The sequence below is a fragment of the Geotrypetes seraphini genome, chromosome 9 (genome assembly GCF_902459505.1).
Source record: "Geotrypetes seraphini chromosome 9, aGeoSer1.1, whole genome shotgun sequence".
NCBI classification, from domain to species: Eukaryota; Metazoa; Chordata; class Amphibia; order Gymnophiona; family Dermophiidae; genus Geotrypetes; species Geotrypetes seraphini.
In genome coordinates this window covers 164,301,955-164,317,746 of record NC_047092.1, presented here as the reverse complement: position 1 = coordinate 164,317,746, position 15,792 = coordinate 164,301,955, and the positions used below count along the sequence as shown (strand labels likewise).

General features: G+C 40.8%; 1 protein-coding gene across 6 annotated transcripts in view; it reads left to right on the top strand.

The window, feature by feature from the left end:
- Positions 1-15,792, top strand: part of IFT80 (intraflagellar transport 80) — a 166,646-nt gene that overhangs the window by 24,561 nt on the left and 126,293 nt on the right. For 5 of the 6 annotated variants that reach the window (XR_004540679.1, XM_033959223.1, XM_033959221.1 and 2 more), the window contains exons 2-4: positions 1,272-1,382; positions 2,527-2,745; positions 2,829-2,939. Coding sequence is in view for 4 of the 6 variants with exons in the window: in XM_033959223.1 (XP_033815114.1) it covers positions 1,346-1,382; positions 2,527-2,745; positions 2,829-2,939 (367 nt within the window). In the remaining 2 variants the exon portion in view is untranslated. The remainder of the gene's footprint in view (positions 1-1,271; positions 1,383-2,526; positions 2,746-2,828; positions 2,940-15,792) is intronic. The other variant, XM_033959225.1, reaches the window with a different exon arrangement.

Genomic DNA, 15,792 nt, shown 5'->3' with positions numbered 1-15,792 from the left:
CCAAAATTGTTCACGAAGCTGTATGCGAGCAACTCTATCTCCCTCATAGTCCCATGGGATCTGTTCAATAACGAACCAGAATAAAAGTCATAAAAATCACAACCTTTTGAGATACAGTGGGGCACCATAGGGGCTGACAAAATGCCAGTGCTTATTCTAGTCTTGTGCTCTGACAGTCGAATTTTGATTTTCTGATGGTGCGACCCACGTACAGTAATTGACAGGGACAAAAGATGACATATATAACCCATTGGGATTCGCACGTGGTGTTATGTCATAAAATATACTCACAGCCAGTTTGGGGATGCTGCCAGCTAGACAGAGATAAAGAGTTGCGGCACATGTTACATTGCCCACATGCTCTATGGCTGCCATTCATAGTGTTCACATCAGTGGGAGTCATGGTCAGCAAATCACCCAAATTTCTAGGCCGAGAGTAAGCAATGCGAGGTGGGTCCCTAAAGTTCCAATGTGCCTGAAGAATATACCAGTGTTGGTTAACTATACGAGCCACTTGATGAGCTTTATCTGAGAATGAGATAATACATATTTGTCTGTCTGAATTAGACCTGGTTTGAGCATTAAGGAGAAGCTCCGGATTTGCATAATATGCTCTACAGTAAGCATTTTTGATAACCCACGACCAGTACCCTCTGGCCCGAAATCGCTGAGTCAACATTTTAGCTTGAACTTTAAACTCAGCTGTGGTGAAACAAATCCGTCGAATGTTCATTTTAAGAAAAGAATTTTAATTTTAAGAAGAGAAAGAAGGAGACCCTGACAAGCAAGTTATCAGAAGACAACCAGAGCCTGGGACCGACAAGATTTGAATAATGACCAGACAACAAAAGGTAGAAAAAATAATTTTATTTTCTGTTTTGTGATTACAATATGTCAGATTTGAAACGTGTATCCTGCCAGAGCTGGTGTTAGACCGCAAACGTGAGCTAGGATTTAACAGAGAGAGGAAGTCTTTTTTGTTTATTTTGTTTACACCACAGCACCAGTGTGGTTAGGAGAAGGCAAAGGGGTGAAGAGGCTATAAAAAGGATGAAGAGGCTATAAAATAAACCCACTAGGATGTTTGAAAAAAACACCCAATTGGGCAGGAAAATCGAATTGAAAAATCGATTCAATAGGCTGAATCGAATCAAAATTTTTTTCCTGAATCAGGCAGCACTAGTTACATGTTCTACCAATATCAGTTATCTGCAGACTTTTTCAGTTAAATAAATGCAGTGTATTATACTGATGATTTTTTTCTCCCTTAGGTATTGTCCAGGAAAAAATACTCTTATGTTCTTAGCTTGATTTGAGCAACTAAAGCCTAAGGAAGTTGGCAACAATGAGGCTTAAGACTTCACTTCTAAAGGAACCAAAACATATCCTTTGACAAAGAATATACAGTACTCTTGCTTATAGCAATTAGAATAAAAGACATTGAAGATGTTCATAATGTTTTCAGGCCCTATATTTATTTAGGATTTTCACTGGTATGACATATGAGTAAGAGAGTTAGTCTAATCTTAACTGGATGTTATGGGACTAGATGGGAGACATCCTAATTCAGGGGAGCTCAGAGATGTTTTGGTGGATTTGCAGTAGAACAAGGCTTCTCAGGGTGGTCAAAGTCTGAGTGGATGCATCAATTCTCTGCTACACTCCTCACACCTCCAAAACTCCTACTTTTCAGTTGTGATGCAGTGAACCTTGGCCTATATCCCTGTACTGGTGAACTGGTCATGCAGAGGTCAGTGAAGTCATTTTTGCAGTCAGCCCAGCTCATATCAGCAAAGATGGCAATATAGGAGAAGGCTTCCCAAATTTGTCCTGGGGACCCACTAGCCAGTCAAGTTTTCAGAACAACCACAATGAAGATGTGCAGAGTATATAGGAGAAGGCTTCCCAAATTTGTCCTGGGGACCCACTAGCCAGACAAGTTTTCAAAACAACCACAATGAAGATGCGCAGAGTAGATTTGCATGTACTGTCTTCATTGTGTGCAAATTTATTTCATGCATTTTCATTGTGTTTGTCATGAAAACCTGACTGGCTGTGGGATCCTGAGAACAAGTCTGAGAACTCCTGTGGAGAATGTATCCAACAGGTCTTTGGAGACAGGAGTGGTTTTGAGAGGAAGATTTCTCCCACCTTCATAAAAGCAGTAACAGGGAGGATACTGGAAACTACATACCTTGGTGGTTGAAAAATTTAAGAGAGACTCCAGTAGAAGGAAAGGACAATCTTGAATCCAGTGGGTTGCATGACCCAAGGCAGCTTGGTTTACCAGAGTGAAATCATGTCAAACAAATCTGATCAATTTCTATAGGTGACCTAGAGAATTTTTTGAGCATATGAAAAATGGGCTTTAGGATTGAAAGATGAATAGTAGAGGACACTGCATAACTTCACAACATGTGTATACAATGTGGAATGCTATAAATAATAAAATAGAAAACTGTTAAAGTCTCCATTAAATTATTCAGGTTAACATTGAAATACTAGTTTTCTTTAATTCTGTCACACACAAAGAGCTGGTTAGCTGCTTGGGATGGACTACAGCTGATGAACTTTATTCATGCGGGGATGATCACCAGATTTTGAAGTGGAACTTGTTAACTAGTGAGACAATCCAGTTAGTTAAACTTTCAGATATCTATCCAATTGATCTACACTGGTTTCCCAAAAGTATGGCTGGAAAGAAGCAAACGCAAGCAGAAACTTTTGTACTCACAAGTTCTGATGGTAATTATTGTTAAGCATCCATGATCTGATGTAATTTTGTAAGACTAATTGTATTTTAAAACTCTTAATTTTAACTTTTCTAGGTAAATTTCATCTAATATCAAAGTTAGGAAGAGTAGAAAAAAGTGTAGAAGCGCATTCTGGAGCTGTACTTGCAGGAAGGTGGAATTATGAAGGAACAGCATTATTAACAGGTAAATGAAAATTGTAAGATTAATTTTCCTTAGACAAACAGGCAGCATTTTCTCACATATGGGTGATGTCATCTATGAAGCCCAAGTACAGACAGTGAAAAGTGTAGAATCACTTTAAGTTTTAACAAGCTTTTAGACTGCCTGCACTGTGCTTGCACGAGTGCCTTCCCGCCCGACGCCAGCTCGCAAGGTCAACAGATTTTTGTTTTCCATGGAGTGAAGAATACATATCTCCTGTTTCTCCATCGAATTGCCTTCCTGTCTCTATTTTTTATAAACTTTTTCAACTCTTTCCAGTTGCTGTTCTGTTCTTTCTTTTCAAAGATAAGTAATAAAGAAAAGTAAACATATGGTTATCTTCAAACTTCGTTTGAAGTTCAGCAGCCTTCACTCAAATTTCCATCCTTTCTTCCTGCTGTGATCATTGATGGATTTTCAGCCATGTTTCTACTCTACCCCGGCTTGTCCTCTCTGACTGTATCTGACTCCAGAGCTATAAATTAGAAGAAGATGACTACTATTGCTTAATGTCAGAGTTTTTCTTCTTTTATTTCTTTCTTCAAATAGGTCTGGAGTCGGACTTCCAGTGACTGGGACTTGCCAGAACCGATAGACATCGATATCTGCTTCCATCGGTGGCATATTAGCATTGACTGTGGTTGATGCATGCCTTCTGTAACCAATGTTTCTACCATGTCGACACAGATGCATCGCAAGTGGAGAATGCCCTGCCAATTAAGCATCAAGTCCATTTGATGCATGGCTTCATGGCCGATACAGGTTTTCATTTCTGAAGCACATTGCCTTTTCAGGCATTCATGCTTCGACGCCTGTGGCACCTTCGGTACCACTTGACATTACATGGTCATGGTGCATCCTCTTCATTAATGAACAACATCGCAGATCTCAACAGCATCGAGTCCCTTGATGCAGACCGAACAGCAACACCATCGTTTCTCCACCCTTGCAGGTGTCTCTCCTTCACGGTATGCATCCTCTTCGAGGTCATCCATTCCGAGACAACCTGCTGCACTGATGGTACTGGTTATTGAGCCATCCATACCTGCTCATGTTTTCACGGAGAAACTCGATGAGTTCTTCCAAGGGGAGTTCGGTTTTAAAAAAAAACCTCCCTCAGTACCGGACCAGCTAAGCATACCACTACAAGGCCTCAGGGTACCGTTTTTAGCTATCCATCAGAGCATCATGCTACTTTCTCATGGATTTTCTATGAGACATCTTCGCTCTCCTTCTCGGCGGCATTCTACCTCCAGACATCGATCTTTGCATCGATTTTCTAATTCATCTCATCGATGTTCTTCATAAATGCATCAATCCACTACTTCGAAGCATCAATGCTCTTCAACACGGCATTCGACACCAAGATACCTTATCACGTCGATCTCCTGCTTCGAAGCGAACTGCTTCAACATCCAGATATCATAGCCGTTCATTTCACAGCATCGGTCTGTATACAGAGGACAACTACACTCCCGATTCCAACACTTACTGCATCAAGCATCATCGTCTGTCTGCACTTCAAATGTCTGACTGCTCATTTTCTTGTTTCCCGATTTATGAAAGGACTTTCCATATCCAGCTACCTCTCAAATTGTCTCCAGTGGTTTGGCATCTTAATGTTGTCTCATCAGACTGATGAAACCTTCATTTGAGGCATTGTCTTCTACTCACCTTAGATATATTACTATAAGGTGGTAATTTTAATGTCCATCATTTCTGCACGTCGAGTCACTGAGGTCTAGATTTTTAATTTCCAGCAGCTTCTCTAATTCTTTCCTATGGATCCCGCTGCACAAGCTCGCATATGGATGGAAGTTGATGTTCCTCATGTTTGGCATCCATGTCAAGAAAAATTTTTACATTGAGATACTGTAACAGGAATCCACCATGTGTAGAGCCTGTAAGGCAGTTTGTTTCCCGGGGTCTGGACTCGATCATGTATAGACTAGAGGGGTAATCTAACAAGAGCCTGTTAGGTTAGATTCCTTCCATGTTTTTAATAATACAAAACCAAATGGTCCTTCAATGGTTTTATGGTTTATCCTTTGAACACGATTGACCAGCACGTTGAAACTTCTTTTCCATAATGCTTCAAGATTCCACCATGGATGTAGAGCCTGTAAAGTGGTCTCTCCTCCTATTGTCTGGATACAAACATGCACAAATAAGTGACAGAATCTAACATGGGTGTAGAGCATATTAAGATAGATTCCTTACCATGACAAAGTACGAAGACAAGCAGTGTTTCCCTTTGTGCTGTTGCACTATCAATGAATATTCTTTTACTTAACCATTGCAACAAAATGGGTCTCTGCTTTATTTTCTAAGCAGGTCAACCAGATTATTTTTGCTGATATATGCTTTCACTGTACCATCAATGTTCATACAGTACTGTCCAGGAGGTGTATACAAATACTTTCAAGTATTTTTCCCTACATGTGTTTCTCCTATTGTTAACAGACATTATCCAGAACAACCTTTACTCCATATCCTTTTTTATTCTAAAGAACCCGAAAGTTTGTGAATGGCTTTAGGGGAGAAGGAGAAGGCCTTTTTAGGATGTTTTGTTCATTTTCCCTCCAGTTATCTCAAACAGATTCTTTGGACCGAAAAACATGTCGGCGGTCTAAAATTTAAGGGTTGTGCTCTCAAACATCGGTTCACACTTCTAAAATCCTACTACATTATGATTATATTTCTAGACCTGTTCCTGCTCGGCATGCTATACAGGTTGCATTCATATTTTCAGTTTTATTTTTACTCTCTGGACAGAGCAAATGGATATTCTTGGATGCACTTAGCATATGCAAGTTTTATAGCATCTCATAGTTCCATTTGGAGTGGTTCCAATTCTGATATCAAGCTATACCTTTTCTCATAGGTCCTTGGGTCTTGTGTCGATCTTCATTCACTGTGTTACTGTTCTACTTGATATAGTTCTCTGTAGTATATGAGGATCTTGTTATTCCGCTTTATAGGTTGTGACCGCTAGTCTACTCCTAGGTCACTTCTGTATTTTTTCTTTTATCGAGAGTATATTCATTCTTATTAACGTAAAACAGTTTCATCTTTGTAAGACTCATTCCGTTTTTTCAATCCTCTATATTCCTCATGAGAAGACTTAACACCCCTTCATGGTGTTAATGATAGCTTGTAATCTTTCTCCACCATCTAACTCATTCTAAATGACCTGTAAAAATCACAACATCACTTTGGTTTCAAACTAAAGGCCTATCTCTTTAATTAATGTAGATGGAAAACTTTTAGCTAAGACATTGGCTTTACGTTTGAAAGGCTCTCTCTTTCATTATTGATATGCACCAAACTGGGTTTGTTGCTAAAAGACATTCTTCTAATAACACCAGATTGGCTTTTCACAAGTTAAACTTAACAAAAGCCATGAATGATCCGGCTTTTTCTGTGTCTTTGGATGCAGAGAAAGCCTTTGATCGGGTGGAATGGACCTTTATGTATCAAACATTAGAATGGTTTGGCATAGTTTCAGGATTTATACAAATGATTCAAACATTGTATAGCTCCCCTGCTGCGAGATTGTATATTAATAATAATTTTTTAGAACATTTTAGTTTGCAGAGGGGGTTAGACAAGGCTGTCCTTTATCTCCTTTGCTTTTTGATATTGTATTAGAACCCTTGTTATTAGCTATTCAGCAAGTAAAGGAGATACAGGGTATTCCTTACTCAGATCGGGAATACAAGGTCTCTGCATATGCAGATGATATACTGCTTCATTTGAGAAATCCAGAAACAACCATTCCATGCTTACTTGAATTGATAGAGAAATTTGGAAAATTTTCAGGATATAAGATAAATTGGAGAAAATCAGAAGTTCTTCCACTTAATGTACATTGTACAAAAGGTTTGTTTGATTCATTCCCCTTTGTATGGAAGGAGGATAGATTAAAATATTTAGGTATTTGGATAAAAAATATACTTGAAGACACAATGAAAGAGAATGAAAAAAATTTTATTGCAGAAGGTAACAGAAATGTGTGAGTAATGGAATCCTTTAATCTTTCTTGGTGGGAGAGAGTTCAAACTATCAAAATGATGATATTGCCTGTGGTTTGTTATCAAATGGGTATGATACCAGTTTTTTTTCAGGGATCCTTTTATGAAAAATTAAATCGTATTCTCACAAAATTTATTTGGCTGGGTAAAATTCCTAGAATTGCTTTAGTATCTCTACAAAAGCCAATTACAAAGGGTGGGGTAAATTTTCCCAATTTTTATAGGTATCATCAAGCCTATATTTTGCACCAGGGTATGTATTGGGTCCTCCCAGAGATCATTGACAATGCCCCAGACTGGTTGTGGTTGGAATGGCGACTCATGTTTTCCTTGCGATTATGTCATGTTCTCAGTATTAAAATGCCTAGATTGTATAAAGAAAACAGAATATTAATGGATACATGGAAAACCTTACGATATGTCAGTAATTTAACATCTATCCCAATACATAAATCGACAAATCAAACTATATGGTTAAACTCCAAGATTCAAATTGGCGGATTTAAGGTCATCTGGAAGCATTGGATGATAGCAGGTATATGGATTTTGGACAATGTTATTTCTAATGGTAAACTGCTTGATTTTTCACAGTTGCAACATAAATATGGTCTTAATAAATCACAAAGCTTTAGATGGTTGCAACTGAAGCAGGCTATTCAGGCGGGGTTCCCTGAATGGAAAAATTTTAACAATCAATATAGTTTGGAGTTTCTATGCTTTCAGGTGAACTTCCTAGGACACCAGGCTGCAAAGTGGTATAAATTGATATCTGGATTTATGAATAAAAACCCAAAAACTGGTCTATGGGATATTTGGAGCATTGAAATTAAGCATCAAATTTCTGCGTATCAATGGCCACGAATTTGGTCTTGGAGGATGAGATGTACAGTGTCTGCATCTATGAGACAAACTTGTTTTTTTCTGTTACATAGAGCATTCTGGACCCCTGTTTGTTTACAAAAGTTGGATAGCTCTAAGTCAAATAGATGTTGGCACTGTCATCTCAAACCAGGGACTTTAGATCATTTATTGTTCTATTGTCCATTAATTTTGGCCTTTTGGAAATCAATCTGGGGCCAAATAAATTGTTTATTGGAATATCCTGTGGCATTATCGTATGATACGATTTTATTTGGTATGTCAATGAGAACAAAGAGCCAAATTTCATCTAAAAACAATAGGCTTTTATTGATTACTAGTGTTTAAGCCCGTTACATTAACGGGTGCTAGAATATATGTCTGTCTCTCTGTCTTTCTTTCTGTGTGTCTCCCTGCCCCTGTCTCTTTCTTCCTATCTTTCTGTCTCTTTCCTTCCCTCTGTCTGTCTTTCTTTCTGTCTCTCTCCCTGCCCCTGTCTCTTTCTTTCTGTCTCTTTCCTTCCCTCTGTTGGTCTTTTTTTCTGTCTGTCTCTCTCCATCTGGCCCCCTGTCTGTCTGTCTTTCTTTCTTTCTGTCTCTCTCCCTGCCCACTGTCTTTCGTTCTTGTGCGCTGTCTGGCTTTATGTCTCCATTGTCACCTGCCTGCCTTTCTTTGTCTTTCTCTATGGCCCCCTTCTATATCCTCCCCAAAGCAAATAAAGATTGCTCCCTGCACCCAGCACACCCCTCCCCCCAAAGCAAAGCAAGTTCACTCCCTGGCCCCCTTTCGCTACTGAAAAGGAAACTTTAAAATAATGCATTTAAAATGATCATATACTTGGAAACTGCAAAGAAAGGACTTAAGTAAAGTTCAGGATTTTTAAATCATAATAAAAGTCATAAAATTCTGCAGCTTCTCTGCTTTCTATCTCTCCCTTCCTCTCTCCACCTTTTCCCTTCACATTTTCACTGAACTAACCTGAGTTACAGCTTCGGGAGCGGCATGCAGGCTACTTGCTAGGGGATCGGCCATTTTTGCTGCATCGGATCCGTTGCTTTGGCCGGCCGACTTAGGCCTGTGAGCTTCGTTGGCCTGGAGGAGCCGGTCGGGGCGGGGCTTCCGTGCTGGTCGGCTGCGTGTGAGTTTAGGGGTATGGGTGATTAGTGAACATACCCGCGCATCCCTGAACCTAACCAGAGACTCCCCGCGCGGGAGGAATCGCCGCCATCACCGCCCCCCTGAGCCGCCATCCGTCGCCAGGACCCGCTCCCCACGCTGCGCACCTAGGCTGGGGAGGAGGTGGTGGCGGCGGCAACGGCAACAACAGTGGATTCCTGGAGCAGCGGCTGCCTTCCCCGCCTCCCTCACCGCCCGACTGCAGAGCCGAGATTGAGGAGCCACCACCGACAGCCAGACTGTGAGTGCGCAGTCTGGCTGGCTCCTCTACCAAAGCCCTTCTGGCAGCAGCCCCTCTCGCATCCGTCCCCGCGTTGCAAGCCTCTCCGAAGGCCGGCTCCCACGAAAATGCTGCCCCTCTGTCCAAAGCTGCGGCCGGACGCAAGAGGAGCTGTCAACACGAAAACCCCCAGCAAGGGAGCCATTCAGAGTGCGGGGCCATTGCAAACAGCTGGGTTCTTCTGCTTCCCCTATTATCTCCACCGCCGTAGTCTCTTTTTTAATCTGTGGTAACCGCCATGCAGAAAATGCCATTGCTGGAGAGCAGGGAGTGTCGCGTTTTAAAATTTATCTTCCTCGCATGTGGCCGTAGTAAGCGCACTCCTGCCGGCCACGGACCTACGGATCATGGAAGCACGCAAATAGGACTGCGCATGCGCGAGTTAGCCTTTTATTATATAGATGACAGGTGTCGCCATACAACATATCACAAGTAATTGGAAGAATTGGAGTAGACTTAATTATAGTTTTTGGTGGAACTCACTCTGTCATATTTATAAAATGGAAAGAACAATAGCCATACAAAAAGGAAATAATAAATTTAAAGAGATTGGGGGGCCATTGATAGATTATTGTAATGAATAGATACCATTTTTCCATTATAAGTACAATGCAATGAGGGGTTGGGATGGGGGATTTCTGAATTTTATTAAATGTTTAAATCAGTAGGAAAGAATATGTTATAAGATATATTTGATTGCATATGTTATAGTAAGGGTGGGAAGGAAGGGGTTAAAATTTATGTTTTCATTTTAAATATGATAGAATTTCAAGTGATATTTAATTTCAATGTCAATTATTGTTACACTTAATGTAAGATGTAAAAACGAATAAAGATTTATTAAAAAAAAAACAAAAACCCACAAGATTTGTCTTAGTTGATGACCTTGTGCACTCTCTTGCTACAACCATTTTCTAACAGTCTAACAGTGATAATTTTCCTCTTGCCTTTACCTGGAACAGAAGAGTTTCCGGTGGCTGCAGGGGAGCAGAGTGGTTCATCTGTCAACTTCTTTTTACCATTATGCTTCTGTATTTCTGTAGGAAATCTCCTAGGGTGCATTTCACCCTACTTGTAGTTCCTTCAATGGGGTTGACTGCGAGAGGGGTTCTCACACAGTCCTCTGGTTTCTATTTCTTAAATTCATTCATAACACCTTGTTCTGAGTCTACATTGTTTTGCCATACAGAAAATGGTGGAAGACTTGGGGTATTAGAAAGTGTGTGAAAAGTAGGTACCTTGGCAGTTGACACCCGAGGAAGAAGTCTCGGTGACTGCTTAAACTTTTAGCTGTTCATTGGAGTTTACTAAATTGATGGTCCTAGGAAACTACTGAATGAATGTTGGAATGGGATGTAAGGCGGTTGTATGAATATATTGTTAATTATACATCCTTGAGTTAGTTAAATTAGTGTGTCTGTTTCTATTGAGAAATCTAACTTAACAGGCCTTGTGATACTCAACTACCATATCTACAAAAGACTAAGCACACAGCCTAGGAATACTCCTTGACTCCAACTTATTGCTTTCCAACCATATCTCTCAGTTGTATCTTCATCATTTTACTACTTGTGACAGCTCCAAAAAATAAGGAACTATTTTTCTGAGCCTGACTTCACCCAACTATATGCCTTAGTCCTCTCCCGCATGGATTACTACAACGTGCTATTCAAAGGTCTCATGGCGAAGAATATAAAATGGCTCCAATGTGTACAAAATGCAGCAGTCATACCTCTTAAAAAAAACCTCCATGTCTATGACCCTATCTCCCAGGCTCTATTGTCGGCTCACTGGCTGCCCATAGCCAAATGTGTCTTCAAGGGCCTGATGCTAGCGTTCAAATCCTTGCACTACATGGCACCGGTCTACATGACGACCAAGCTTCCTCTCTACGTGCCAAACGGGTCCCTTCACTCCCAAGATGAAATGTGTCTTAAAATGCTTCCTGGTCATGCCCTTCGATTGCAAACCACCAAACGAAATCCCCACTTCATACCAAGCCACTGGAACCAGCTGCCCGCACAGATAATATCCCTTGTAAGACTCCTCAACTTTTGAAAAATCTTGCACTATAACTATGACAAATTTAACCTGTAAACTGTATATTATGTACATATTGGTATTAGATCCTGTCACCTGCCAGTTCCGCAAGAACGCTGCGGAGGACCGCCGACAGGTGGCAGCACGTCCCTGGAGCGGTTACCAATGGGGGAGACTCCAAACGGTGATCCAGTACCTTGGCTTCACAACAAACAATAAACAGCCAACACCTGCTCAGACATTTATCAATGGTGTAATTTATCAAAAATGCAAAAAAAAATCTAAAGAAAACTGCCACCTTGTTTTTGGTTTTTTTTTCCAAAAACAGTTATAATAATTAGATGCAGTTCAGTAAGTAAACTAAGGTTATGTCCCAGGTAAGTAATATCAATCTCAGTCACTATTCTGGCAGCCTCACCCAGCTTCAAACCAGAAGGAAAAAAAAAAAACACAAATAAAGCAAACACTGTCCCACGTCTTCCTGCAGACCTGGGCTTTTACCAAAATAGTCCTGTTCTTCACCAGGCTCTTTGCAAAACAGTTCACACAATCACACTTTAGAAAAAATGAAGTGTTGTAAGCTTTCTTACATAGCAGCAACTCTCCAGCCATTGAAGACTGGGCACAGAATTGCTGGGTCCCCTTTTATAATGGCTTTTGCAAGCACCCACAAAGACCCAACCCTAGCTCTTCGGGGATCCTCCCCAATTCTGAAAGTCACTGGGTTTCCATGTAGTAAAAAGAAAGCACCAACAGAAACTTACACCAGCTTTCTCCTGGCTTACTCACAGCTGGTGTGGAGCAGCTTAATCAGTGCAGAGCATGGCTGCAGCACTGCTCTTCAGCCCAGCCCCCGCTGCTGTGCCAAACAAACAAAATAACTTTCTCCAACAAAACAATTCTTTGCCAAGCGTGTCCCAACAAAAATTCCAAAAAGTAAGATTCCAATTATTGGCAAGCAACTGCCAGACTCACGTCCATAGGTTCCACACTTTCAACTTCAGGCATTCCACATTCAACAATGTCCATGCTTTCCTCAGGGACTGCTTGCTCTGTAGAATCCTGGACTGCAGAACCTTCCCACTCCATGGGTTCCTGGGCAGGTCCTTGCCTTTGCTTGGCTAGGAGAGTCCTATCAGCTAGGTCCTCATGTGCTGCCTGCTTCACTGTCTTAGAGAGCTGTTTTAACCAGTTACAGCCACTCCCTTGCTTGCGTGGCTGGGGTACAGGTTTGGGTGCTCTCTGGCTCCCTCTCAGGTCATTAGCAATATTGCTTTTAAGGGAGCTTATTCTTTTACTAGGCTCTGGCTTCAGAAGGGGTTCCAGCTCATGGTCGGGCTCAAGCTCCTCAGGATAGGCGGCCCTGTCCTCTACTATCTCTGAGTCCCTACTCACCACTGGTTTCTTGTGTCGGGACATAGGTTTCGTGCAGGATTTACCCGTGACATGTTCATCTCTAGGGATGGAAATGTCACAATCCCTAGTATGTGTCGAGTTAGGATAAAAACTTGTATTGAAAAACCCTGCACTGTAATAATGGCAAATTGTAACCTGTAAACTGTATATTATGTATGTTTAACCTGTAACCCGTTCTGAGCTCTTTGGGGAGAACGGGATAGAAAACAAATTAAATAAATAAGTGATACCCAATTGTGAAAGAAAGAAGATATCTTCCTTTCAATTCTCAGTCTCAAAGCCATCAACAAAATTATCAAGGTTCCAAGTTTAAGAATTTAGGATAAGTAATTGAGGTGTTGCAGCAAGGAGAGTTTTTTACTTCTTCAGATTTAATGGAAGTATACCTACACTCCTCTTAGGTAATGTTGATGAGTCTTCCTTGAAGTTCACAGTCTTGGGACATCATTTCTAGTTTCCAGCTCTACCTTCGGATTGACCATAGCACCGTACTTATTTACAAAAGCGATGGTAGTGGCAGCTAGAGAATGGCACGGGCACAAAGTTTGTCCCCACCCCATTGCCGTGGGCAGTGTCCACATCCCCTTGAACTCTATCCCCATCGACTCTGTCTTCATTTGCACAAGCCTCGAATACTTAATGATTTTATATTTAAATATTTTTATTAAAGTATAAAAAGGACAATATTCTGTACTACTGTTTATAAATCACAAATAGAGCCTTCCATTTCTATCTGGTTTGGGTACAACCTTCCCAAAGATTCAGTTGCCTATGTTTTTACATCATCTGGGAAGGTAATTGAATTGTCTTCCAGATATAGGTGTAGAAGAGAACCTAAACTGTATAGTAGTGCCACCTGATTCACCGATTCGAATCGATTCACATTTTAAAAAAATCGGATTCGCCAATTCAGTGAGTCCTGACTCCAGGCATACCTCCGGGCATCTCTTTTTTTAAAAAAGTTATTTATCATTTTTAAATTAATCAAACAAGTATTGTTTACACACTTGGATAGAGATTCACCAAATTAAATAGGGAAATTAATCCTTAACGTTATAAAAGAAAACGATCATATTTTAGTCCACAAATATTTTTGGAGTCAAGAACTAGAAATAAAAGAGGAGCATTACAAAGAGGGCACTGTCCGCAGCCAGTTCACGTTACTCTTTTGGAATGGGAGCAGAGCCAATTATGATCTCCCCACCTTCTCTAGCTACAACAAATTCTAACAATTGTTTGGGCTCAAAGAAAATAAAATTTTTACCAGAATAAGTAATACAACATTTTGAAGGATATTTCAGTACAAACATAGCACCTAATGAAGTGACTCTCGGTCGATAGACCAAAAAGTCCCTTCTTCTACCTTGCGATATTTGTGAAAGGCCAAGAAAAATATACATATTTTTGAGCCCATAAATTGATCATTAATATGCCAGAAATAAGTCTTAAGTATTAGATCTCTGTCAAACTCAAATGCAAGTCACCACAAGAGTAATCCTTTCTATTATAACTTCCAAAGAATTTTCCAGAAAGTTCGTTAAGTTAATTTCAGCTCCAGGCATCTCAGTTTTAGTTGGTGTAGAGCTAATTGGCTTAGCTTTAATGGTCAAATATTGCACTCTTACTATTGGTAGTAGGTTTTCTCCAAGCAGAAGCACATATTTACGGACCATTTCAATAGCTGAGATTATTGGTGACCTTGGAAATATTTAAAATTCTCAAATGATTTTTCTTTGATAATTTTCAATATACTCTAATTTTTTTGGAATGACAGATCTCTCTTTAACTATGTCTAATTGAAGATCATTCACCTGAGAAATCTGCCTCTCATGCTTCTGAATAGTCTCACCATATTCCCTCAGGATTTCTCCATGGTGTTCCACTTTAGCACTAATACTACCACAATCCTTCCTTATGTTTAGTTTTCAATAAAGTGCCAGCAAATAATACAGAAACTACAACAGAGTTCTCATAAATGTGCACAAAATATACCTTTACCCCCAACCTCCCCCCCCCACCACCCCCCATTCCCATAAACTCACACACCATCTGCATGTCAAGAGGAACGAAGAGAGAGAAGAGGAAAATCATAAGTTCAAAAGTCTACTGCGGGCATGAGGAGTAAGGTCCATCCAAAAGTGTTCACAAATAGAGCAAAAGTGACATCCAGGATTGGAATCCAGATCTCCAATTTGCCTGCGCTCCAGGGAACAATCCTTCCTTAAAACTTCAACTGCTTTTTTTAAAATTGGAGTCCATTACCTCTATTGCCCTCCAAATATCTTCTAATTTGATGACAGCTGCTTTTTCCAACCTTCCAAAAGATTATGATATTTCTTCCCCGGGTTTTCCTTCTCCAATCTCTGTGCTGGAGATCATTGTTAAATCTCCGGCTTGTACTTCAACCCGGCAGGGTCTCCCAGCCGCTCCTCCAGGACTCCACACTTCCGTTTCCACTTCAGGGACCTCAGTGTTGCCTGCAGCACAGGGCTCGAACCTCAAGGCTGGATAGGTGCCTGTCTCACTTTGGGGCTAAACAAAGTCCCTTCAACGCTAAGAACCTCCATTGAAAATGGAACTTCTCCTGAAGCTGGCTGTGCCATTTGGGTTGCTTGTCGAACCAAGCCCTCCAAAGTCATCTGAACTAACCAACTCAGAGTCGCAGTCACTGGAGGTACGGACCGCAAAGATCATTTTCTCTTTCCCATTGCGATGGAAGCAGCATGAGTGGGTAAGTTTGGAGTTTTTGGTCAGTTCTAGAGGAGCTTAGTGGCGCAGTTCAGCGTGCATGTCTGCTCCCGACGCCATCTTGACTCCAAGTGGGGGCATTTTAAGTAGAAGCAGTAACATAGAAACATAGAAATGACGGCAGAAAAGGGCCACGGCCCATTCAGTCTGCCCACACCAAGACCCACCCCCTAGAAGAGATCCGACATGCCAATCCCATCTTTTCTTAAAATCTGGCACACTGCTGGCCTCAATTACCTGTTGTGGTAGACTATTCCAGCGATCAACCACCCTTTCGGTGAAG